Source organism: Tursiops truncatus, chromosome 11 (assembly GCF_011762595.2).
Source record: "Tursiops truncatus isolate mTurTru1 chromosome 11, mTurTru1.mat.Y, whole genome shotgun sequence".
Classification (NCBI taxonomy): Eukaryota; Metazoa; Chordata; class Mammalia; order Artiodactyla; family Delphinidae; genus Tursiops; species Tursiops truncatus.
The window spans coordinates 60,001,993-60,027,434 of NC_047044.1; the positions used below are offsets into that span (position 1 = coordinate 60,001,993).

A 25,442-nucleotide genomic window follows, 5' to 3' on the forward strand; every position below is an offset into this window, starting at 1 on the left:
GTAGTCAAGCTATAATCCTGGTCTCCCCAACATACAGGTGGTCTCAGGGCCTGAACATGCGCCAGTCGCTATCTACCTTCAGCTCAGAGAATCCGTCAGATGGGGAGGAGGGCACAGCTAGTGAGCCTTCCCCCAGTGGCACACCTGAAGTTGGCAGTACGAACACTGATGAGCGGCCAGATGAGCGGTCTGATGACATGTGCTCCCAGGGCTCAGAAATCCCACTGGACCCACCTTCCTCAGAGGTGGTTACTGGCCGGGAACCCAGCTCCTTGCCCATCCCACACCACAACCTACTCAGAGGGGAGCAGGTGAGTCGCAACCAGGTACTGGACAGGGAGCAGATGTCCAGTCATTTGAGAGCTGCTGGGGAGACAGATGCAGAGGCCAGAAAGATAGGTACTTCGCCCCTGTGTCACTCTATCTGAAGCTGTTTCCTCCCGTACTAAAGAGCAAATATCCACGTGGTAGAATTTGGGAGATCTAGAGTACCTAGCGAGGTTGCGTGCACAGTACCTATAAATTGCAGCCAGGGAGGAATCCTGAAACTAGAAGTCTGGTGCCTTGGAGAATGGCCTGAGCAACTGAAATCGGGAGACAGTAAAACCTCTAAACCTGCAACTACAAAGACCACAGTGAAGGATCCTGAAGGAATCTATTTGCCAAGAGATGCTGAGCCGCACATCACTGCCTTTCTGCTCTTCTTCACAGGGCCCTCCCAACTCTGAGGACTCAGACTGTGACAGCACTGAACTGGAAAATGCCAACAGTGGTGAAGCCTTGCGGCCCCCAGCCTCCCTCCCTCCATGAAAGCCACTCTTATCCTTGTACATAGAGAAATATTTATATAAGTAATATATATGCGCCACATAATCAACAAAGACAGGGCTATCCCAGCCTAAGTCTGGCTCAAGGGAGACTGACCCCTGACCAAGTCACCTGATAAACTCTAGGGACACTGGCAGCTGTGGAAATGAAAGACAAGTACTGCCCTAGAGATATGGGTAAGGGCAAACTGGCCCCTTCCTGCTTCACTCCAATACGTTCAGCAAGTGGTGAGGCGACAGAAAAGCCAAACTTGCCTAGTTTCCTCTCTATTCTTTCTGCCCAAACTATGAGGAGCAGGAAAGGGAGCCATTTAGACTGCACTTTTTTGTTTTCCGTTTACTCTGTTTACACATTTTGCACTTGGGAGGAGGGAGGCTAAGGCTGGGTCCTCCCCTCTGAGGTTTCTCAGGTGGCAATGTAATTTCTTTGTCCCTCCATCTCTCTGCCCAAGCGCTGGCTTAGGGACTAGGGGGAGGCCAGGAGATTGTGAAAGCATGTGATGGCTCAGGCTGAAGAACTGGGGTGTTGTTTTAAGTCCCTGCTTTTATCTTGGTGCCTGATTGGGGTGGGGACTGTCACATTGTAACCCCTGTGAAAAAACCTTGAAATATAACCACTCCATGCAGGCAAGCTGTTGAGGGTTTTCTTGGTGACTGAATGGGGTAGCCTGCATGGCTAAGTAGGAGCCTTGGGCTCCAGATGTTATCTGAGGACTCTGAGTGACTTCCTCCTTTTTATGCTTTTCTCACTAACAAACTGAACATCACTTACAGCCCCAACCTTGTAAAAATCTACATAAATAGGAACAGGTCTGTCTTTATAAAGGATTCTAGTAGGACCCATAAAACACCCATTCTTTTTAAAAACAGGAGACTACAGTTTTAAGTCTGGACAAGAGTATAGGCATTCCCAGCAACCTGAACCCCAGTGAGACACACATTCAGCTGCTTCCATGTGTATGCATGTGCATCCCTCCCCACCCACCCAGTTGAAGTGCTTGCTTACACCTTGCAGACAAATCTTAGGAAAATATAACCCCCCATCTTTTGGACCAAGGGCACAGCCAGCTTGCTATATCTATCAAGGTCACTCTGCAATGCAGGCTCAAGGGCTACAGAAAAAGATGGGAGTGGTAAAACAGAAGAAAACATCTTCAACGGAATAAAGGCTTACATTCAAAACCCAAGCAGGGTCCGTGTCCTTTGACGGATAAAAGGTGCAAAAATAACAGCAAGACACCAGGAACAAAACCCACATGAAATCACTGTGGCATCCAGTTTCTATTCACAAAGAAAAAGCTCCAGTCCATCTTTTAATTTTTTTGAAAAATTCCTGACATTACAGAACTAAACTGAAATGTATTAATATTCCACTCTTACATTTCCATGACAAACAAAAAAATTTCATGAGCCAAAAAAAACCCAAAAAAAAAACAAAACAAAAAAAAAACAGGGAGAAGCTTATAAAACTAAATATGGATCTCAGCATTAACAGCTGAACAGAGAAAGGAATTAAAACGCTTTAATTAAAAAATCACGAGTGGATAAAGTGTGTAGAAACTGAAAATTTACAAACTATTTAAAACCTGGAATCGCTGACTGTTCAGAAACTACACAGATGGATCATGGGTGGTGGTGAACAGCAGAAAGGGATTATGGATGAATCTGCATTGTTCTAGCTGCTCCCCATGCCACCCGTCTCCGAGGAAAGCCTGTAACACACACACAAAAAAAAACTCGAAGTTAGTTTTCTGAGTGCCCAGCAGTACCTCACCTCCAAAACTTTTAGCCTGGCTGATGAGATGTGAAGAAGTACATAATCTGCTTCAGTTATCAAGGGAGACATTTTAAAGACTTTTTGGATTAATCAGTACCATGGTCCTATAACCCCTGCAATCCAAGCTTCCTGAGGCAAGTTACCTCACAACCAAGGGAAATTGAGGACCTTGGTTATTAATTGTGGGTATCCCTCAAACTATGCTCTATACAATCTTTGTGGGAGATGTTACGCACTCTCTGAAAATACACCCCCCCCCACACACACACAAAAGCCTTAGAGGGTCGCAATATACAGACACTTTCTTTACTGCCCAGCTTATTTTTTAGTTTCTCCCAAGCTACTAATAGAACAGTCCCAGGTCTCTCCATCAATGTGAAGACTATTACTATTAAGAGATGCTTGAGTTTTTAAACACTAAGGCATGTTAAAGAGGGAGCAGCAAGTGTTAAGTATGGGTCAAAAATTATACCCAACCTATAGTTTTTAGGCCTAGTTTTCAAGACTAAGTGGAAGTCAAAACAATGTTTTCAGCAACTCCCTAGCGCACTCTAGAAGCTCCCCAATTTGTGGTCCTGTTAAGCCAAATTCTCCATCCAAATATACCTGGCTACAATGCCTGTTTCAAATAGACTATTTGAGGTCCTGGAATCCAATTTTGGGCTTTGAAGGAAAGGTCTTTAGATGTTCGGCTATCAGCCTGCTTCACTGATATTAGGTAGCCAGCAGGACTTAGCTCCCATTTTGAATGGAACTAAATGTGTAAGACCCAGTCTCAGTTTATAACTTTTTTTTTTTTGGCCGTACCTCGTGGCATGCAGAACTTCCCCAGCCGGGGATCGAACCCACACCCCTGCAGTGGAAACGTGGAGTTTTAACCACTGGACCAGCAGGGAAGCCTGAGTTTATAACTTTATTTCATAAAGATTTAAAATTTACTGGCAATCGTGTCAAGACAGCATGTGCATCTCTTCCAGAATAACGCAAATCCAAAAACTGGCCAGGAAGGCAGGGGCAGAGGGGGTGGGAGAAGGGCAGGTAATAGGTCCTTCAACTACAAACTGCATTTAGTTTCAAGTCAGAAATGCTACTGTGACCTCAGCATAAAGGAAAATAGTTCTTAAAGGGGGTAGATTCTTGCCAACCTCAAAATGGGATGATTTAGAGCAATGTGAACAACAGACCCTGAATCAAAGAGTTTAGTGGGAACTGAAGGTTGAGGAAAGGAGCTGCTGCAAACAGTTTAGATCTAGGACCTAAAAAAAACTAAGTTCACATAAGAAGGTGGTGGCACTCTGGCACCAAAAAGAACAGTCCAGAATTTATACACAGCCTGGGCAGGAATTGGGGGTGGCAGGGAGAGGGGGCAAGGAGAAGGGAAAACCCAACCAGAAATACTGTGTTAAGGACTCCAGAATAGACGGACCACATGGGGGAGCTGTAAGCTACTAAGAAATCGAGCACCAAGAAGTACCTTTGGATGTGGTGATTTTGGTCAGCCCTTAAAACATCTGACTTCCTTCCAAGCAATCCTTTAGGGAGTACTCATTAGGTAAAGAGGCCTTCTAAAATCAAGAACTAGATAAAATAAAAACCAGGTTTCTGGGGGAGACGGTATCAGCAAGATATAAAAAGAGCTTACTAAGGAAAGCTGGACCACATGATAAAGGAGCATCTAGCAACCAACAAGAAAAACCCTATCTGGACAATGAAATTTGCCCCCCTAGTCCTTCAGGCAGACTTGGGACGTGTAACACTAATTCACAGCCCCAATATGAGATTGAGGGACCACGAAACCAGAAGTTAATATATTGCAATATAATTAGGTTTTCTGTTGTTGTTTGTTTTTTAAACAATGTAAGCCAAAGGGGATATGGGAAAAGGTCACCAGGAAAGAAATCTCCACACTAGTTTTCTAAGTCCCTGGGAAGAGCATCATACTTTCATTACCCTGGCAATATGCATTCAGGCTGAGTGGAAACTATCAGAGCCCTTCCACCATTTTACCTACGGCATTTCTACTCTTTTATGGAGAAAGATCTTGGGATACGAAAAAGAATGAGGCTTCAGGGAAATCAAGCACAATCTTAGAAGACTGAGTAAATGTAAAGCACAAATTGCTAGTCCTGACTACTCACTCATGTGATCTGCAAATTTAAAGTCTCCCAGAGCATCTATTTCTTTAATCTGATAAAGTGAATCAATGAGTTACAGTTGATCTTAAAGGTCCCTTCCAAATCTAGGTCTTTAATCCTCTAATTATGATGGGGTTGGTGGGGAGACAAAGGTAGGCGGGGAATAGAAGGGTAAAGGGACCTGGTTGAATAATCAGGGTTGACTTAGGATAACTGGACAGAATCCTGCCAAATCTGAGGCAATGTCACCCACTGGTTGTTCAAGATTTATCCAATGTCACAGGGAGAGGGGTAATACTAGTTCAGAGGAATGCAGACAGAAGCCGGCAAACTTTATTAGACTTTCCCCAACTTGCCTCCCCATTCTGGGTAAAGAAATAACTTCTTTCCTTCACAGCACAGTCAACTAAGGTTCTTACTGTGGCAACTTTATTACAGCTAGAAACACAAATCTGGCCAAGAAGGCTGGCTGATAACCATGAAAAAAAAAAAAAAAAGGTTAATGGAGAAGCTTTTATTCATTAACACAGAGCCTAAAACATTGTTATATTGCAAGGCAGAATAAAGCTACAAAATGTAACAGAATGAGAAAGAAGAGCAAGAACTGTGGCTCTAGATAAGAATTCAACAAGTCAGACTCTGAAACAGGCACTCAAGCAGAAACGGCCTAAACCTAAACAGTTTACCATTGCCCCTGCCCCCACCCTGTTATCCCCCAAAACAGTAAAAAGGAAACGGTCACAAGCTCACAATAGTTTGGTTCTCACCAATGTTAACAAAGGGAAAACAAAAACAAAACCAAAAAATACTTGAGGGGGTGCCCCAAGATATATGCAATCAGTAGGGAGAGAATCTCTGTTTCTCGCTTTTCAGTTTGTTAGTTACACATGGCACGGCAGAGGTGGTGGTGGTGGTAGCTGAAGCCCCGGCACCCTTAGCAGCAGACACAACATTTAGAGCCAGGAGAGGGATGGGTTTCATGCCAAGCAGACTGGAGACACAAGGGGCGGTCGGAAGAGGGTTGGGGAGGCTGGAGGGTGCGTCGGAGGTCCCCGCTGTGGCGAGCGAGGGGGTGGTGGTGGAGGAGGAAGAAGAAGAAGAAGGGGTGGAGGGTTGAGAGAGGTTGATGCTGAGGTGATCAGGGATCGTGACGGAGGCTGCCTGGGAGGAGGGTTTAGCGTTTTCTAAACTGTAACAGAGGAAAAAAAGGAACAAAAAAAAAAAGGGTGGGTGGAAGGGAAGAGCACAAAAGGGAAAAGTACAGGACAAAATCCGCTTCAGTTATCAGTAAGTGCCTCTGGTTGCCAATTAGGAAGACTTAATATCAACTTATGACAAGCTGTCTTTTATTCTGTGTCCCACCCTCTAAAAATGTATACTTTGCCAAATTCCATTCCACAATGCTATTTAAAACTGCTATGGTGAAGAAAAAGCTGACAGACTGAGAAAAATCACACACTTCCATATTACCTGACACACTGATCCAACCCAGAAGGCAGAAAAGAACGATTTCAAGCAGAAAATGAAAGAGTACCCATCCACCTCCAAACAAGAACAAATGTTTCACCCACCAATCACTTGAGCAGCTTTGGGATACTAATGCACAGAATTTTTAATTGTTTTTTCTGTAACTGATATTAAAATTTGCTTCTACCGCCACAGCAAACTAACCAAATATATCAGGATGGAAAGGGACAAGAGCCTAAAGTAGGTCACTCATTTCAGACTTCAAAGATTGTAGCATTTTCAATGAAAAATGCTGAGAACAGAAGCATAGATAAAATAAAGCCTCATTTCTGGTGATGGGGTGGGAGAGAAAAAAAGGCCCTTTGTTTTTAACTGACTGTACTTCTCATATAGACCTTAGAAAACTGGAAGAGAGAAACTTTAAGCACTGCTGAAAAGTTCAGTTTAATAAAGTAAAACTACCACTGCTACTCCTAAAATAAGCTCTAAATCACAGTAATGACCTGTAGCTCCCAAATGCCTGCATGTGTCTATGGCAGAACTGCAGGCATTTGCTGAAGTCTGTTGGACATCCTACGGCTAAAGATGAACTCTTCAAAGGCAGGGAGGCTCCTCTCAAGACTCCATTTTGTTTACCTAAATCCAAGGACAGTTGCAATCCATAAAAAAGGTGCCAAAATCAGTAGAAATGCTCAGGGTCCATTACTGAAAACAGAGAACTCTTTCTTTACCTAGTATTAATAAAACCAGTTTGCTTTCTGCGTTCAAACTGGGCCAATATGAGAAAGTGAAGAGTTAGCTGCGTGCACACATAGTCCTTGCTTGGTGTTAAATGAAGCTTTGAAAAGTTTTGACCCAAATCCATAGCTTGGACAGTTTCATTAAAAAGGATGATCCTGAAAAGAGTGACTAAAATCAGGAAACAAAGGTGGACCACGTTCTGCTTCCTTACAACTTAGCCACTGACCTAGTACAGGGGTCAGGCAAGCAGGTTACGTGGAAGCACTATCTGACAACATTGAGGGCAGGTCTACCCAAGCAGAAGAAAAATCGCTTGGTTTCCAGCTTCCAAGAACACGATTCTTTCCTCTTAACAACCCACCACCCCCATTAGAAACAAGGAAACAAACCTTTGCAAACAGTCTCAGAATTAACTACCATTTCAGTCTGAACAGTAAGAATTTGACATCTTGGTAGCTGAAGAAGAAAGCAGATCTAGACAGAGGAAAGTCTTTTCTACATAAAGACTAGAAAATACCTCAAGGCATCAAAAGACATAGGCAAAAGTCAGAACCACTACTGGGGATCTGATGAATTCTTAACCAGGGGATAAAAGACCATGGAATAAATACATGATCTGCATAAGCATGGCAAAAAATAGATCCCATACTTACGAATTCCTTTCCCTTGCACTAGATTCAGGAACCCATAAAATTTTTACGCACAACAGAGACTGTGACAGAGGTAAATAACAACTAGGTAAAAGTCTACATAAAAGGGATAGCTAAGTCCCTTGGGGAATGAGCTGCTAACACTGGTTTAAGATGTTAGTAAGCAATTAAGAACATGACTTAAGCACATGTGCTGAGAAAGCAAGTAATATAAATGCCTTGTAGGATACCCATTGGACTGTGAATAGTCCTGCTACAACTGTGTGTATTAACATTAGCTACGTTTGGATAAAAAAAGTAAAATCTCAGAAAGTCATTAAGAGATGAGATGAGACTGTGGGGGAAAGGAAAATACTAAGCATTTCTGAAACATCCAATACCTGTACCTCTCCTTTTCCACAAGCTCTGAACAATGGCACACACTGGCAACTTGAGAAAAATGGATGTTTTCAGAATAAACGGTAATGACTGCCTCCAAGAAACTGTCTTGCTGTCACATAACTTCATTATCCTTATTTCAATTAAGGGTGCTTTGGAGCCTAAACCCCATTAGTAAAGTATTAGTCTATATGACATCTACAGCAAGACCCACATTTGGTTTTAAGTCGGTGCTCCACCCAGAGCAGTCCTACTGGTGAAGACATGCTCCATACCTTCCACTCCCAAAACCATCAAAAAGTCAAATGCAAACAATCTATTCCCCGTCCCCCAACCCCATGCAAACTTATTACAAACTGGTTTCTTTTTCTGCTACACTAAGGATGGGTGAAAACTAGAGCTAGACTTTAAACTTTTTCTTTTGCCATCTCTACCCTTCCCATTTCCATCCCTCAAAGAATCCCACACTTTACATTAACAGTGTAACTTCCCCCAACACATACATTACTTATGCTGGCATGAATAACACGAAAGATAGGGAACACTTACCTGACATTGATTAGATATTGAGCCAGGCTAATGCTGGCAGCAGATCCAGTGATGGTAACCTGCCTATCAGTAGATCCTTCCACTGGGTTCGCAATTTTGATCTGCGCCCCAGACATCTGACGGATCTCATTGATTTTGGCGCCTTGACGCCCGATTATGCAGCCAATCAACTTAAGGGAGAAAAACAACAAGGCATACCAAATTAAGAGTTGCATGGTTAGGTCCAAGAATTCCACCCCACTCCTCAGGCTTCTATAGCTTGGGTCCACAAACATGACAATGGAAACTATCTGCATCCTACACATTCTACTCATATACTCCTGATTTTAAAAATTGAGTTATAGATTATATCTCAACTCTTGCCCTATTCTTCTGTCTGATCACTACAGGTCAGGGCCAACTCTAAGCTGAATGACTCCTAGGAGCATTAGCTCACTTCCTCAGAGTACTAACTCCAAAGACAAAATAAAGCAGAGCAAACATGATGATAAACCTAGCTAACCAGAGATAGGGATAAAGATAAAAGTATATTCTGTTTTTGGTAAAAAAGAGGCCATAACTCATCCTGCCATGATTCCTACTTCACCATCGTGACAAGAATTCTGGCTAATTTCTAATGCTTTTGCCTTGGGAAAAAGTAAAAAATTGGCCAACATTTGCACTGTCCAATACTGTAGACACTAATAACGTGATAACTAAACACATGAAGTGTGGACAGTAAAATTGAGAAATTGAATTATTATTCTCAACAGCTACACGTGGTTAGTGACTACCACGTTGGGATAGTACAGACAGAACATCCAAGGACCACTGAATTAGGGATAAGGCTTCAGGTTCTACAAAAAACAAAGGCAAATGGGAATTTCTATTTGAGACAAAAAGCTTCTTTCTGGCTCATCAATTTCCTCCATCAGTTTTTTTTTTTTTTTTTTTCATCAGTTTTTACTTGAGATTTTATGTAGTTTTAAGAATTTAATTTGGTGTCTACAACCCCATTTTCGTAAGAGTGGCATGATGCCGTTGAAAAGACCTCTATTCTTTAAAACCAATTCTCTTATTTTCATCCCATGCAACCCAACCATATACTTACATCGTTTGGAATGGTGAGTTCATGAGAAGTAGTCTGAGCAGATGCATCCAAACCTGCTAAAAGACAGAAGAGAGCAAAGAAGTTCAATGCACAGCATACGAACTCCCACTGATTTGTACATTAACCTAACAGAAGGAAAACGAACTGGAAACCCAGCATTGGCTGTTGGGATTCATCACTAACTTGGAAGCCTCCAAGGAGGAAAGAGGGGGAGAGGGGTGTAGAAATAATGCTGGAAAGGTTCCTCTGTACACACAGAAGAGGCTGATTTCATGACACTTCCTGCAAAGCCCAGCCTATTAGGGTGTAAGGGGATGGAAGCAAGGGGCAAGGGAATGTGGTATCCTCAATTCTCAGGACCAAAATCTAAACAAGTACTTCTGCACTTCTCCCCTTTTCTGGTTGGATTTCCTGCTGTTGTGTTCCAATTTTATCTCACCTGATGCTATCACCAGCGCCAATATCATGCCTGTTATTGGGTACCATGGACTTTTGGCACACATGCAGAGTTGCTTTAAATATACCTATATCAGATTAACACCCTCCTAACACACCCTTACCCCTAACCTACACTTGAAGGTCAGTGAGAATGAGATGGCAGTAAGGTGTGGGAAGTTCATTTCTCCAGATTTATTCCCTGTCTTTTGCTCAATAATTTGTTCTGGGTTTTGTTTTCCAAAGAAAAAGAAAAAAAACTCCTATCAGCAAACACCCATACCCATCTGACACCTGGACTAGACCAGACCAGCTGGCTAACTCACAAGTCTAGTCTTGCTCTCAGCTGTGGCTGCTAAAACTCAGCATTTTTAGAAGGGGGTAGGCCAGATCCATCAAGGGACCCTCAGGGATACCAGGCCCACCCCCGCTTTGCTCTCTCAGCTCCTTTCTGCCATGTGCATGTTCTGCTGGTATGTCATGGGCAGTGAAACAAGACTCCCACCAGTTTATTAATATAACAGTAGAATACTACAGATTTTTTTTTTAATCATTACCCCAATAGCCTTTCACCTCTGGAGAGCTGGATTCAATGCCTGTTAAGATACAAGTGAAAATGAGTTTGGTGGTCTCATCCTAACCCTACCGGACAAGTTATTCCTTATATAAATATAAAAAAAGCCCAAAAAAACAAAACAAAACAAAACAAAAACAAAAACCACTACACAATTTGGCACAAATGGATTGTTTCTACCCAGGTCTATGAACAGCTGGTGGAGAGAAAGGGGGTGCCAATCAGATCAAAGGGGCAGCAGCGAAGATGGGTTAGAAGAAATATCAGCCTACCCTTTGCCTGACAAGCATCCCCAGACCTCACCCCAAACCTTCCAGGGTCTTTTTTCTCTTTTAGAATAACTCACCCCAAATGAAAACCAAGTTAACAAACACATTACCTCCTTTGGTTTAGCCATAGAAAACAGGCAAGTTTAAACCAGCAGGATGCTGGGTAATGAAGTTTGTTTTAAACAGATGTCAAACTGAGACCTTGGGGCTGGCCTCTGTCTTGTACTACACCTTACAGAAATAAACACTGAGGTATCCATACCACTGAATCCGGTGTTGCCATGCGTCATGGGAAAATGAGACTGTTGCATTGCCAACTGGTGCAGCTTGGTCAACTGCAGGAAGGAAACAGAAGAGGCTGGCATTAGAAGAGCAAAACAGTCAGGGCTCAAGCACATTCAAATTTGAAAATGCAGAGCTCCTGATCCCCAAAGTTGGCTACTACTCAAACTATGACAGAGGGTAAGATATGGGGCTGGTATCACCATCCTGGGGATGGGCACAACAAGAAGGTAAGGGTTAGAAATAGAAAGGGTATCAGTACAAAGAGAATGAGCGCATTTGGGGTGTGTGAAAAGACAAGCAGCAGCACCCGCCTGACAACCATCCCCCTGTGGGCTATTTAATGAAGGTGTTTGCAGCCATTGCAACAGTTGCCCCAGGGACAAGCACAGACAGGCTAGGAAAACAAACTGTGCAGTGGTGCTAGGGAAAACACACCATGCAGGGTTCTGTCAGTACTGGGAGGAGGGAAGGAGATGAGGGGGCAGGGAAACTGCAAGGAGGAGAGAGATTAAGGTGAAACCAAACTGGGTTTAGCACACCCCCACCCCATGATTTCTACAGCTATTTTTCTTCATCTATATAAACTGTCCTGGCTGTTGTAAAACCATCCCTCTTCAAGTCTACTTCCCCTCCTGGGGGCTATCACTAACCAAGAGCCAATCTTAACTTCCCAAATCTAAAGCTCAGCACCTGAAAGAGTTAGTAAGGATAGAGGATAAGTGCAGAAAGAAATGCCCTTGAAGTCTAAATACCAGCACTTTTTAAGTTGGAGTTTTTAGTGACAAAGAAGGTTTTATTGAGTTGAATTCCCAAATATTCAGCTTCCTATCCCTCCCTGTGTAAATAAACCCCTTTTCCCCACCCCTCCAGATGCTTTTTAAATTGTCACCTCAGACTGAGGAGTACAGAAGAAGGGCAAAGCCAACCTCCCACCTCCCATCCCCCGCCATGGAAAGGACTCCAAGCAGAGATGCACAGCCCACTGTCAATTTAAACTGTGCCCTGGGATAACAAATGACAGTATACCGTGGAACATTTCTCTTTTAGAGTAATCTGGAACATGGGAGAAAGCAGAATCTAATAATCTGCCAGATTATAATTTCCAGGGATTAAATGGCAAAAACAAGGTGCTACTATGTCCTGATTAAAGATTATTTAAGGGCCAAAATATGGAGTTCACCTTGTGAGGAAAACAATACTGCAAATGTTTAAGACCCAACTCACTCCTGCCTACATGGAGAAAAGAGACAATTTTGGACGGGAGAAGGAACTTTTCAAAACAAGAAGTGAAAACAAAACTTACATCTGGCTGTGGAATGGCATACTGTCCTTGAATGGTATAGGCCTACAAAAGGAGGAAAACAGTTCCTATTAAAAACCAATCACGGACAGCCACCCAGTGGGGGGAAAAAGACAGATTTCAACTAGCCAGGAAGCCAGAGTTGAACTAGAGAATAGGGAGGCCAGGGGTTGAGGCAGTAGATGGTATCTCACAAATACAGTCAGACCTGTTGGCCTTCTTTAAACCCTAATATGATGGCTTATTCCGGGATGCCTATAAAGGGAGCCATGTTCCCTGCAATCAAAGACAAAATAACACATCTGTTTCTTAATGAAAACGTGGGAAGTGGGATTAAACAATGCCTCGACTGCCCGAGCCCCCTTCCTTCTCCCTGTGTACAAGATAGCCTAGAAGGAAAACGGTCTTTCCTCAGCCACCCCAACCCTTCTACCAATCATGGTGACATAAATGATTTTTATCTGCACAAACCTACATGGCATGTTTTGAAACACTTCCCTTTTCCTATCTTATTTTTCTCTACATCTGCCTAAAGACCTTAAGTGCACTGGAAGCTAGTTGGGTCCCTAGCACTAGGGAGCTGACCATAGGAACATACACACACAAAAAAATCACTGTGTTCTAAGTCCTGCCTTCTCCCACCTCCCCTCCATAAAAGGCACTTGCAGCTCCCACTACACCCTCCTCCCCCCACACCATAACCTCCCGAAAAGGGAGCTGGGTCTTCAGGGCAATGGGGTGGGGACAAGGAGAATCGGGAAGGGAGGGGAAGGAAGGAGCAGCTGGTTCACAGGATGTGAGGCTTCTCACATCACAGTGGCCAGTACCCCCAAAAGTGCACCCAGGTTGGGGTGGGAAGGTGAAAATGGGGTAGGAGGAGTAGGAGACAGGGAAAAGGGGTTGAACAAAAAAAGGAAAAAAAAGGAAAAAAAAAAGAGAGTTGGTGTTACCATCTGGTGGGCTACGCAGCCTGTGTGAAATGAGGTGGGGGGGGTCAGTCCAGGTCCCCGTGGACAGGTGGTGTCCACAGCACAAAAATCACCAGCGCCACTGGCCCCCCGCGTGTTGGCAGTCTCGGCTGAGGCGGAAGGATTGAGTGAGCCTTGGAGACTGAACATCCCCTCTCACCTCTAGAGGTGGTCCCTCCAGGTCAGGGTTGAGGCACATGGACGGGGTGGTGTGGGGAAAGCTCGCACTGTCGCTGCCTGTGCTGTACCTGTCCTGTGGATAAATAGAGGATTTCAGTCTCCAGGGCTGTCAATCCGGCACCTTGTCACCAGCATGAAATTCACACAAAAAAAGTTGTTTAATTTTTTCTTTTCCTTTAAAAAGGAGCTCACAACACAATTTGAAACGAGCTGCAATCAGTGAATTAAAAAAAAAAGTTACCTATGGTGGCAGATTTCACACTGCACAATTGGGCTATTTTCAGTCAGAATGAAGGGGTGGGGCAACAGAGCTGATGCCAGCTCCTGGTCAGTGTGCGATTAAATTGAACCCCTACAGAGCCCACTTTGTCACAGAGGAACAAAAGACACAGGTCCATCTGTGGACACTGCATGAACTGGTCCATTTAAAAAGGCCCATGGGAATAATCCAAGACAGGGCCACTCATGGAAGAAGAAGCTGCAAGTTTTCAGAGGGTGGTCAATTGAATAAAGGGAAGGGAGGGAAGGAAAGCAAAGAGGTAAGAAGGGGTGGGTGGGAAGGGGAGGGAAGGAAAGGGAAATGAAGGAAGACTTGTAAATGGAGAGGACTGCTGCTGTGCAGTATGGACTCTAGATAATCCCAAGTGGGAGTGGAAGAATCCAGAAGAGTAGGAACTTGTAGTTCCAGGGTAGAAGGGAAAACGCCTAGAACTAAACCTCCCTGCTACACTGACTCTGGGCCTGTTTATCCTGCCTAACTATCCAGACTCATGGAGAGCCCTTTGACCAAACCAGTTTGTACAAGGCTAGTGTTAAAAGCAAGGTACTAAACTATGAGATGATTAATTTCTTGTGAACGCTTCCAGAACTACAAGACAAACTAAGTCCCCCAAAACTTATTCAGTTTTATGACAACTCAATAGAATATGAATGAGATGGACTTTAAGTGCTTCTCCAGTTCAAATGTAAGATGGAACTAGTTGAATATCTGTGCTTTTAACAGGTCAGCCCCATGTACGAAAAGGCACTTTGAGCACTATACTTGTTTAGGCAGCTACCAAAATCAAGGTCACTATTTCAGCCTGAACCTCAATATTTTAAAAACCTACCTACTCCTCAAATACTAACCAAAAAGCATAAAACCATGGTGCTAATCAGTGCCCTTTGTCATAAAAATCTAAATTCAGAATAAACCACGTGCCAAGGATCCAGAGTTCAGGTGGGTGAAGGAGGAGAGGCCAAAGAGGTGCTTTGGTGTTCTTACTCTAACACCAAAGGTCACAGACCCAACATGCTCTCCCCCTTCTATTCTTAGACACTGAACCCTTACCCCAGCTGATTTGTTATGCCATGTGGGTTCAAACCAGTGTTTATGAGGTTAAGAGCCCGGGGACAACACACTGGAGTTTGGGAGTGAAGGGGTAGGAGTAGGGGAGGTGAGGTGGGGAGAAGGGGAAGTTTGTAGGACACTCAATTTCAGGACCCCCAATTTGAGACCACCATCCAAGAATCTCTTTCAGAGGTCCAACTCTTTGCTACCTTTATTCAGACCTCTAAAGAACACCCCACACATGAAAAAACATGGGATGGGGTGGGGTAGGGAAAGAAGTAGTGACACCAAGGCAATTTAACCCGTTCTTCTAACCCAACCCACCTTAAATTACTAAGTAAATTACCTCTTCCGAGTGCCTACAAAACTCCCATTGCCTGCTAAAAATTAAATAAGATAGCATTCATAGCTTTCTCCAGTACAAAAAATAAATAAAACTGAAAGCAGGTCAAATTATGGCCAGAGTACAGGTTTCAGCAAGCATGCAGAGTGGCCTGGTGTGCTGCTGGCAAAGTTTTGACATTTCAAACATAATCCTTGTTCACCTTAGCCCACCAATAAAAAATTTCTTACCTGACCACCTGCAAAGATGACTGGAGAACTGGACGGCTTGGGCCGGTACGGGATGGTCACGCCCTTCGGGGGGGACTGGGAGAGAGTCAGAGGGGAAAAAAACAAAAAGAGATAAGGTTTCAAAGCTGCTTCAGCTGTGTGGCTTAAGCTCACACAGGTCAGTTAAATTAAAAACTGTATTATTTCCATTCCCTCACCTACCAACGTTGTCTCTGGCTAGATCTAATCTCAAATCATCTGCAGTTATTTGCCTTTAAAGCAGTAAGATGGTCCGTGGACTACAGAGCTCACACTAATTCTCATCAAGGCAGATTCCCCTGTAATAATTTAGGCATTATTTCCATGTGTTCAAATAAGTCTAATTAACACGAAAAACCTGTATGTGTACATATGTACGTTTGAGTTGGTAATTAAGATCCTACATTTTGGCCTGAATAGGAAATAAAACTCCCAAATGTTGCACTTAGGACTGTCCATAAATAGTTCAAAGGCTCAATCAATATTTTCCTAAACTCTACTTGAAAATTCTACTTTCCTTTCTCACCAATATGGGACCAACTCCCTACGACAATTCTAAAAAGGTTTAATTCCCCTTAATTTTGCTATTCTTGTTAATTGAATAGCATCCACCAGAACCTCATAAGTCATTCAGATACACCATTATGGATACATTTTTTTTATATATACAGCATTCTGAATATAATCCTGCCTCATCAGAAATTAATTTAAAGAATATATCAAAGTTGCATGTAGCTAAAATATTGTAATCTGAAAGGCAATTTAACTTAGCTTCTCAGGAACCCAGATACATCTTTTGTCCACTCATTCCTAGTAGTGAATCTTCCCCTACCAACTCTGCTAAAATCGCTGTAAACCAAATGATCACCACTGCTTAGTTTCTATTTTTGCTTGCACTATAAGAAAAGTCAAAGCTGGGGGAAGGAAAATATGAACTCAGGGAACCTCTTCCCCACCCCCACTGAAGGCTTCTAACAGCCTCACCTAATTCTAGTCTTACTAAATATAGATCAGTCTGTCTCCCTAAATCACCCTCCCCCCATTCTCAGCATGAGCCTGAGGGCTTACCTCCAACATGACCACGCAGATCTGTTTCACACACTCAATGATGGACTGCGGAATGCCAGCAATAGTGATGGCCCGCTCAGTTGAGTTGGGGAGCATATCCCCTGCCACCTGGACCTGAGCCCCTGTACTCTTTGGGGGTAAAAAAAAATTTAAAAATCAGAAAAAACAGCTCATACTCTTCAGTATCTCCCAGCAGAAATCTTAAGAATCTAAAGCTCAGTAGATACTTATCCCATCTCCTATCTTACCCTTTTATCCTCCCTTCCCACTCTTCCCTTATTCCTGATAAGACTGTTTAATCAGTTATAAATTATCCTCTGAAAGCTGAAAATAAGGCTGAATAACAGCGTAAATTTAACCTGGTCTCAAGAAAACGGTCCCTCTGGACAGTTTCCTCTCAGCTAATGATAGCTCTGTAGGCCATCAAACAAAATACCCACAAATATCACCCACCTTTCATTCTCTTATTTAACAAATGTTTATATCAAGCCCATGCTATATGTGCCAGGTACCACCCCAGGTACTTGGAATACATCAGTGAACAAAATCAAAATCCCTGCTCACATGGCATGTACAAAAGGCTCCCAAAAACTACAATTAGTTTTCCTTTAGGAGCCATTCAAATTTCATTCCAACATCCAATTCAATAACTCCCAGATATAATTAAAAGCTTCCATAATTTCATGTAACTTCCATAATTTAAAAGGGAGAATTACAACTACATCCCAATACACCTTCATTTTCCCCTTGCTATTTAGGGATTTGGCCAAGAAAAATACTTGATATTATCGATCAAATTGAAAGCTCTTTAAACATAAAAAAAAGATAACGTAGTCTCATGGAAAAGTTGCCAATGGGTCATATGCAATAGGTGGAAATTCTGGTTAACTTTTCTGATTTATTGTTGTTAAAATATATGGAATATAAAATATATATATACACATATATCAAGCAAATTAAAGTCTTCTAGGACTATTACTTTAATAAAAATCTTCATCTCAATGAACACAAACTTTTCCTAGACATAGTAAAGGCTAATAGAAGAAGCACATTTAGAATAATTTACATTTCAAAAAGAAAATGAGCACAAGTTACCAACCTCACGTATTTCCTTGATCTTGCAACCACCTTTCCCAATGAGAGAGCCACACTGACTAGCAGGGACCACCAGCCTCAGAGTGACTGGGGGTCTACTGGCAGCTGTGCTATTGGTCATAGAGCTGCTGATGTCCTACAACAAGAAATTAGTCAAAACATCAGAATATAGAAGTTTAAACAGATCCCTGGGAACCCATAACTGCCATGAAAGAACCTTACAAGGGACATATTATGTCACAATCTGCATCAACAAAGGTTCAAATATTGCCTCCCCCCAAAACCCTATTTCTGAAAAGATAAAATGGCCTACAAACGTCCTCAGGTTTAGCCCTAAATATATTTTCCTTCACACCAGAAGTGTTCTTGGTAGAGAGAAAACTTACTTTGATAATTAAAGAGTTTTCTCAGTAGAAGACAAAATTAAATATTAAGAGATAAAACAATGCAATCCAAATTCAAGTAACCGGGCTTCCCTGGTGGTGCAGTGGTTGAGAGTCCGCCTGCCGATGCAGGGGACATGGGTTCGTGCCCCGGTCCGGGAAGATCCCACATGCGGCGGAGCGGCTGGGCCTGTGAGCCATGGCCGCTGGGCCTGCGCGTCCGGAGCCTGTGCTCCGCAATGGGGAGAGGCCACAACAGTGAGAGGCCCGTGTACCGCAAAAAAAAAAAAAAAAAAAAAACAAATTCAAGTAACCAATTCTGTTCTCTTAGAAAACTACATAAAGATTAAATACTGTACTTCCATTTATCCTTGTCTTAATTTCTTGGTAATAGTACCATTGTACAGATAATGAAATTGAGGCTGAGTACCTACCCCAATCACATCTAAAAAGCTGTAGATTTTAAACTAAAGGACTGTATTGGTTCCAAAGCCCATAGTCTTTCCAGTTACAATATGCTGCATCTGAAAGTCATGGCTTTAAACTAGTTAAGTTTAGCCTTCTGAGAATTAAATGGTTTTAGCCTAATCTCTATGTAGTAGCTAGACCTGGGAACTCCTCAAACATAAGCCCCTAAAGTCAAGAACATGCTTCTTATTTGTTGAAAGCATGAATATTTTCTGAATTTTTTTAAAATATATTTATTTGGCTGCACCGGGTCTTAGTTGTGGCACGCAGGCTCTCTGGTGCAGCATGTGGGATCTAGTTCCCTGATCAGGGATTGAACCTGGTCCCCCGGCGCTGGGAGCTCTGAGTCTTAGCCACTGGACCACCAGGGAAGTCGCTAGATTTTCTGAACTTTTTTAAAGCTACAAGCTCTGGATTAGCAGGGTCTTACAGATCAAAGGATAACATTTCTGATCTTGGCAAGGATAAGATTTCAGGCACCATTAAGGCATCAAGCAGCAGCCCCGAAGCTCTCCTCTGCCTGCAATGTCAATTGCATGATTAGCACTATTACTGCAGAAGTGGGAGGAAGCTGAAGACTGGACCTAGGGCAATGGTTGTTCAGCATTTTAAGGTTGAAACCAGTTAATTATTAAAAAAACTTCCTTCAGTCAGAAAATCTCTGGTATTGATATTTTGCTTCTGATCACTTATAAAACGCATTCCCTCCCTTCAAGTATAGCTCAAGTATAGTATAGACACAGTTACCAGATTTTTTTTTTAAATATATAACTGCATCCAGGGTTGGGAGATACCTGTATTTATGGAATATATTAGTGTTCAGAAGGGCTCCTAACAAAAGCATGTTAATTTAGTCCACTCAACTATGAATTAGGGGACATAATTACCAACACAGTGGTGGCATACCTTCAAAACTGCTGGTTAAGAAATAAAACATGCTGGTTTTTCACACATTTTTTAGAGTCCCTGATAATAGTCAAACTATTTGGGGGTTTTTCTGGGGGCTCTTTTATTCAAGTATAGTCAATATACACTATTTAGGCTTCAGATGTACAACATAGTGATTTGACATTTAAATACATTGCAAGATGATCAACACAGTAAATGTAATAACCGTTTGCCACCAAACAAAGTTAACCTCCCATTACTTATTTTATAACTGGAAAATAGGGAATGCTTCACAAATGTGCGTGTCATCCTTACACAGAGGCCACGCCAATCTTCTCTGTATCATTCCAATTGTAGTTTATGTGCTGCCAAAGTGAGCACTCAAACTACAGTTGGGGGTTAGGGGTGCCGACACCCCACCCCAGTCAGAAGTCCATGTATAACTTAACTTATCCGCAGTTGTGCATCCACAGATTCAAGCAACCTCTGATTGTGTAGTTCTACAATACGTGTTGTGTAGTACGTATTTATTAAAAAAAAAAAAAAATCAAGTACAAGTAGACCTGCACACTTCACACTCATGTTATTCAAGGAACAATTGTATTTTTCTACCGATTAAAGTGACATCTTTTTTTAATTACAAATGGTCCAATTTGGGGGATGATGAATGGGAGCAAAGAACCCATTTACGGAGTTTTATGATCTAGTCTGTCCTTGAATTTTAAAAGCCCTTAGAAATCATTAAACTACCTAGAAGCACAAAATAAAGAATGAGGGGCAGGGAACAACAAACCTCTTCCAGTTTGTCAATGATCATAGCAAAGGCTTTGAAGATGGCATTAGTGGGTCCAGCCAAAGTGATAATCCTCTCAGGACAATTCCCTTCTGAGATGTTGATACGTGCACCACTCTGGATAGGAAACAGAGCCAAAAGGTTAAAGAGAAAAAGATCTGAGCGCGCGCGCGCGCGCGCGCACACACACACACAAATATATAATCCCTCCTAAATAAGATGGGCAAGAAACTGCCTGTATACATGATTCTGACACAAGGCAATATCGACATCACTTCAAATAGTGCTCCATATTTGTCCTCAAACATAAACTACAGAAGCTGCTTTAAGTCTTGAATGACCTGAGACTTCCTAAAATTACATTTCCCAGCATACTATTTGTCATTACAAATAACTGCGCCAGAAAAATACAAGCTTCTCCTATTAAGATCTCCCCCTCAGGCTTCCCTGGTGGCACAGTAGTTAAGAATCTGCCTGCCAATGCACGGGACACGGGTTCGAGCCCTGGTCCAGGTGGATCCCACATGCCGTGGAGCAGCTGAGCCCGTATGCCACAACTACTGGGCCTGCGGCTCGAGCCCGTGAGCCAGAACTGCTGAGCCCGCGTGTCACAGCTGCTGGGGCCCACCTGCCTGGAGCCTGTGCTCCGCAACAAGAGAAGCCACCACAATGAGAGGCCCGTGCACCGCAACAGAGTGGCCCCCGGCTCGTCGCAACGAAGACCCAACCCAGCCAAAAATAAAATAAATAAATCTAAAAAAAAAAGAGAGAGAGAGAAAAAGATCTCCTCCCTTCTGGGACTTCCCTGGCGGTCCAGTGGTTAAGACTCTGCACTTTCACTGAAGCAGGCGCAGGTTTGATCTCCGGTCGGAGAACTAAGATCCCACATGCCGCACGGCCAAAAAAAAAAAATTCCCCCTTCTAATCTCTCATTAAATTTTTTTTTGCTTTTGTTTTAAAGGTTTTTTACTTCCCAAGTTAACAGTCCCTTAACCCCCCCATCCACAATAACTCACCTCCTCACGCATCTTCTTAACTGATTCTCCTTTCTGTAAGAGGAAAAGTCAAGAGTGAGTTCCAACTGCTATTTAAACGCAGACTGACTAAATAGTAATTAGAATTGAAGTGATGTCTTACCTTCCCGATGATACTGCCAACTTCCTGCAATGGAGAAAATTAGTGTCAAATATGAGGAAATCTGAAGCGTTCATTATCACAAAAAGTAATTTTTAACAGTCCAAAGCAATGGAAAAACTAAGATTTATTGGGAAAAGGAATGGACAGGCTTATTATTTTCTTTGCTCAAAATATAAGCAAAGCTATCAAACAACTGTGAAGAAATAATGGAGTAATTAAATGCTATCTTTAATATAAATCCTTTTTTAAAATACCAAATATATCACCCCACCTTAAAGTTACCCCAAAATTGTTTGGGCAGGGGAAATCTACCTATCACAAGCTATAGCAACATCCATGAGAAAAACTTATCATCCAGGTATGAGACAGTCTTTGGCTCTAGCCTCTGGTTAAGGCTTTCCTGCTCAGTGGCGCTTCCTAGTAAAGTCTGTTCGTTTTCCCACTACACTCTCATCTACTCCGCTAGAGAAGAGTTCTACAGCCAGACACCCCACAGTGCTAATCTGATGAGCTCCGAGATCCATGCCCTCTCTTCCTGGCCCCTCCCCCAGCAGTTACTATGACCCAATTTCCCAAGCTGGTGCATACCTTTCCATGCATAAGTAGCCGGATGGTGAGAGTGACATTTAATCCACCTTCAATCACACCGGTGTCCATGTCGAGCAGTGTTCTGAGGAGCTGGACTTTGAGTGGTCAAGTCTTTGGTCACTGGTGGGGGTGAAAGTCAAAAACTGAAATGAAAACATGACGAAAATCAGAGTAGGAAAACAACAGAAATTTACTTTAACCATTATCAATGTTTTCTAATGAACTCTTTTCCTTAAATGACAGTCCATCAGTTGGCAGGCTTATATACATCCAGCACAACTGCATTAACAGCTCAGGTTCTGTTACAGAGTATGGAAGGCAACTTTCCAGTCTGCTCTCATTAACGGTATGGTTTCCGCTGACTCTCAGGATGTGAAAGATTCCTTCAATTGGCAATGGTTCTAAGGGAACTGCTGAACGTGCACCAGTTGTCCTTCAGCAGAATAAGCTTCAAGAGAATACAGAAACACCTGGAAATCATGAGGGCAAACCTCAAACTAATCAACTACACTCAGGGCAACGACCTTTCGCTTCCCTGTTAGGAAGCTTCTTGGGTTGAAAGCTAGAGAGGACACATGTAAACGTTCTTACTGGCAGCAATTTCTAGGTAAAGAAATTGATAAGAGGCATCTCACATTAAAATTTTGAATGTCAATAGATGCCACCAAATAATTTTTAAAAGATTTACATCAAAAACCTCATTGAAAAAGCATCTGAAATGCCTTCTATTGCAGGCTGGGTTCCATATTCCCCTTTGGGAAATGACTCAATACATTAAGTGCAGCCTGAGTCCTCTTTTCCCAACCTAGCTTGATAGTCACTCAAGATCTGAAAATTTTCCTTGCTTCTGTGTTAACCTCTGTTACCACTCAAGTCTTCATTCAAATCTATTAAATCTTAAATTTTCTTCCAAAGGAAACAATCGAAATTAAAACTGGTACTGCTAAAAATTTATTGTGTAGTTGTTTTAAACAACAGCAGTAACGAGCCTTTCCTACTGAGGCCCTTTCCCCACGTATCCTCTAAAGAAATGTTCCTAACATTTCTGCTTTAGAATAATTGACTACGTGTAGAAAGAATGTTTTTGGATATACCTTAGCCTACAACACCTCTTTAGGCCCTAAGAGTGGTTCTTCCCAAAGTTGTGAAATTTCTCCAGTGACATTTTTAGTACCCATCCCTTCAAAACAACATCAGTGATCTCTCTCCTACACCCAGTCTTCCCCCTTCACAAAACCAGCCACCGTTTTAACTTTGCTCTAACACAAAACCCATATCCTAAGTATTTAAAGTGTTTAAGTGGCTGCCAAACCATTCTGTATATGGCAAGCTCCCCTATGGCTACCTCAAGTAAGTGACTGAGGTGACTGAGGCATCCCCAAAGCACTTCATTCCCCCATTTCCAGAATATAATTAATTACTGGCAAAATCCCAGAATTCAACACTTTTCACTCAAGGAAAAACAATAGTGCTAGGGGTGAGGAGGGGAACGGGGAGAGAGAGTTAAGTCTGTGCAGAAAACTTTCTTTTTTCAGTAAGACATGGTAAAAATTTGGCAGTTTAATTCCTTATCCCCATTCACATAATAGGAAGCACGTTACAAATACCACAATAAATGCAAGTTCGAAAGGGCAAGAAAATTGAAAACCTATTTGAAGCCATTTCTTGAGGTAAGGAACAAAGGTGCATTTCCAACTCCAAATCATCCAAGAAATCCCTGTCATACTTCTCTCCTGACTAGGTCAACGTCAGTGTACCCAATCCCAGGAATCCAGCTGTTAATCCTGCAGTCCATTACCCCTTCTCCTATAAATAGCTCGGTCTGGGTCTATAGCGGCATTTTGTAATTTCAAAATTCGTTACCTCGAGAGAACGTCCTGCATAACTCGGTAACTGGGAGCCCGTCTACCCTTTCTTTAACTCCACAGCCCCCCTCCCCTTGGTCATCCAAGCATTTTCCACTCAAAAAATGCACCCCCTATCCCTCCACTAGAAAAGACGGGAAAAAAAATAAACGGTTCGGTCGGGGGGGGGCGCTGCGATCCAGGGGGAGGAGCCGGACTAGTAGCGCCTCCTCGTGTGGCTGCGCCAGCGCCTGACCCCCGCGGGGAGCCGCGCTCACCCGCCCGGCCAGCAAGCCGGCCATCGCCTCCCCTCACCCGCCTCAACCAACAAATCCACCGCCGCCCCCCCCTACCGCGCGCGCGCCCTCCTTGACTCCTGCGCAGCCGCCACCGGGAAAAAGCGGGGGGGGGGGGAGGGGGGAGGGGGAAGGCCTTTCGCGAGGCCTAGTAGGCCTCGCCGGAGCCAGGGCCTCGCGTGAATGGCCGGCCAAGCAGAGTGAGGAGGTAGGCGCTCACGCGGGACTACGCGAGGTCGGGGCTCGTGACGAGGACCGGAGACCGCTAAGAAAGATGGCAAGAATAGAAATAGAGCTATAGCCGCGGGCGGAGGGAGAATCTTGAAGCTTACCTGCAGGCGCGAGGCGACTGAGGGGAAAAGGGGAGCGGGCGGGAAGGGGAAGGGCGGGAGGCCGGGGGCGGAACAATAGGGGCGGGCGGGAAGGCGAGGGGGGCCCCGCGGGCGGGCGGAGGAGGAAGGGGGGGGTGGAGGAGGAGGAGGAGGAAGGGGGAAAGAGACCCCGGGGCGGGTGGAGGGCGGCGGAGGGCGGGCGGGCGGGCGGAGGGCGGGCGGGCGGGAGAGGGCGCAGGCTGCGGCTGCTCCGGCTGCTGCCTCTGCTGGTCTGGGAGGGGGACGGGGCGGAGCGGCCCGCTTTCAACCCCGCGCACCCTCCGACCCCGGAAGCGCTAACCGCCCCGGGGGCCGGCGAGGCGACTGCGTCGTCCAAACCCTCCCCACGCAATACGGACGGCCTCCCAACAGCCTAGAGCGGCTCCGTGGACACCACTGACACCAGCGAGACAACTGGTAGCAGACGGCGAAGTTCATGATAGAGCGGCAGCGTGGGGGGGGGCAGGGAGGAAACTAGTGTCCCCTAGCGGGCTGGCTGGAAAGCCCAGGCGTAAGTGCGGAGAGAGTTGGCAGTCGCCATGGATAAAGGAAACGGGAAAATGGGATGTGTGAGGAGAAACTGACAAGAGCCGGGAAAACCCAGTAGTCTATAGTGATACTCAGAAAGAGAAAAAAAGCTAATTTGCCACATTGGAGGTCACTTTTACACCAACTTACTCTGAAAATTGGTAATTAAAAGGAAAGATTTAAGCATTTACCCTTTCTTTTAGGAAGAACTGTAGTTCATCTCTAGTCGATAAGGGAAAACTTTTTTCAAGAGTTCCATATAATGAATGTAGGGAAATAAAAAAGTTAGAAAATCACCATTTATTCTCCAACCCAAAATGAAATAATTGATTCAAGCAAGTGCCATCAATCATCAAAACTCTAAGGGAAAGTTTGTTAGGGAGCAGGATGTTATCCTGGTGCGAAATATCACATGGACTATTTGAAAAAAAAGAAAG

The 25,442-nt window shown here is 43.6% G+C and overlaps 2 protein-coding genes and 1 non-coding gene across 36 annotated transcripts in view; 1 reads left to right on the forward strand and 2 right to left on the reverse strand.

The window, feature by feature from the left end:
- MAP3K12 (mitogen-activated protein kinase kinase kinase 12) overlaps nucleotides 1–2,412 on the forward strand; it is a 16,484-nt gene extending 14,072 nt beyond the window's left edge. For 2 of the 4 annotated variants that reach the window (XM_073788565.1, XM_033866579.2), the window contains 2 exons: nucleotides 38–311; nucleotides 712–2,412. In XM_073788565.1, the coding sequence (XP_073644666.1) occupies nucleotides 38–311; nucleotides 712–810 (373 nt within the window). In that variant the 3' untranslated portion in view covers nucleotides 811–2,412. Of the gene's footprint in view, nucleotides 1–37 lie in introns of all 4 variants that reach the window. The other 2 variants (XM_033866578.2, XM_073788564.1) reach the window with 1 other exon arrangement.
- Nucleotides 1–24,675, reverse strand: part of PCBP2 (poly(rC) binding protein 2) — a 26,807-nt gene extending 2,132 nt beyond the window's left edge. Inside the window, exons 1-15 of one of the 31 annotated variants that reach the window (XM_033866593.2) lie at nucleotides 24,439–24,645; nucleotides 21,967–22,109; nucleotides 21,379–21,402; nucleotides 21,258–21,290; nucleotides 20,242–20,358; nucleotides 17,714–17,845; nucleotides 16,615–16,743; nucleotides 15,529–15,615; nucleotides 13,606–13,698; nucleotides 12,481–12,522; nucleotides 11,155–11,227; nucleotides 10,607–10,645; nucleotides 9,615–9,667; nucleotides 8,525–8,694; nucleotides 2,128–2,539 (exon numbers count right to left, since the gene is read on the reverse strand). In XM_033866593.2, coding sequence (XP_033722484.1) covers nucleotides 2,503–2,539; nucleotides 8,525–8,694; nucleotides 9,615–9,667; nucleotides 10,607–10,645; nucleotides 11,155–11,227; nucleotides 12,481–12,522; nucleotides 13,606–13,698; nucleotides 15,529–15,615; nucleotides 16,615–16,743; nucleotides 17,714–17,845; nucleotides 20,242–20,358; nucleotides 21,258–21,290; nucleotides 21,379–21,402; nucleotides 21,967–22,035 — 1,098 coding nt within the window. In that variant the 5' untranslated portion in view covers nucleotides 22,036–22,109; nucleotides 24,439–24,645 and the 3' untranslated portion in view covers nucleotides 2,128–2,502. Of the gene's footprint in view, nucleotides 1–2,127; nucleotides 5,929–8,524; nucleotides 8,695–9,614; nucleotides 9,671–10,606; nucleotides 10,646–11,154; nucleotides 11,228–12,480; nucleotides 12,523–13,605; nucleotides 13,699–15,528; nucleotides 15,616–16,614; nucleotides 16,744–17,713; nucleotides 17,846–20,241; nucleotides 20,359–21,257; nucleotides 21,291–21,378; nucleotides 21,403–21,966; nucleotides 22,110–24,438 lie in introns of those variants that run through there. The other 30 variants (XM_033866595.2, XM_033866592.2, XM_033866594.2 and 27 more) reach the window with 30 other exon arrangements.
- On the reverse strand, nucleotides 19,723–19,829 carry LOC117314427 (U6 spliceosomal RNA). Its single transcript, XR_004529171.1, has one exon. It is a non-coding gene; the product is annotated as a U6 spliceosomal RNA (small nuclear RNA).
- Nucleotides 24,676–25,442: the final 767 nt, after the last annotated feature.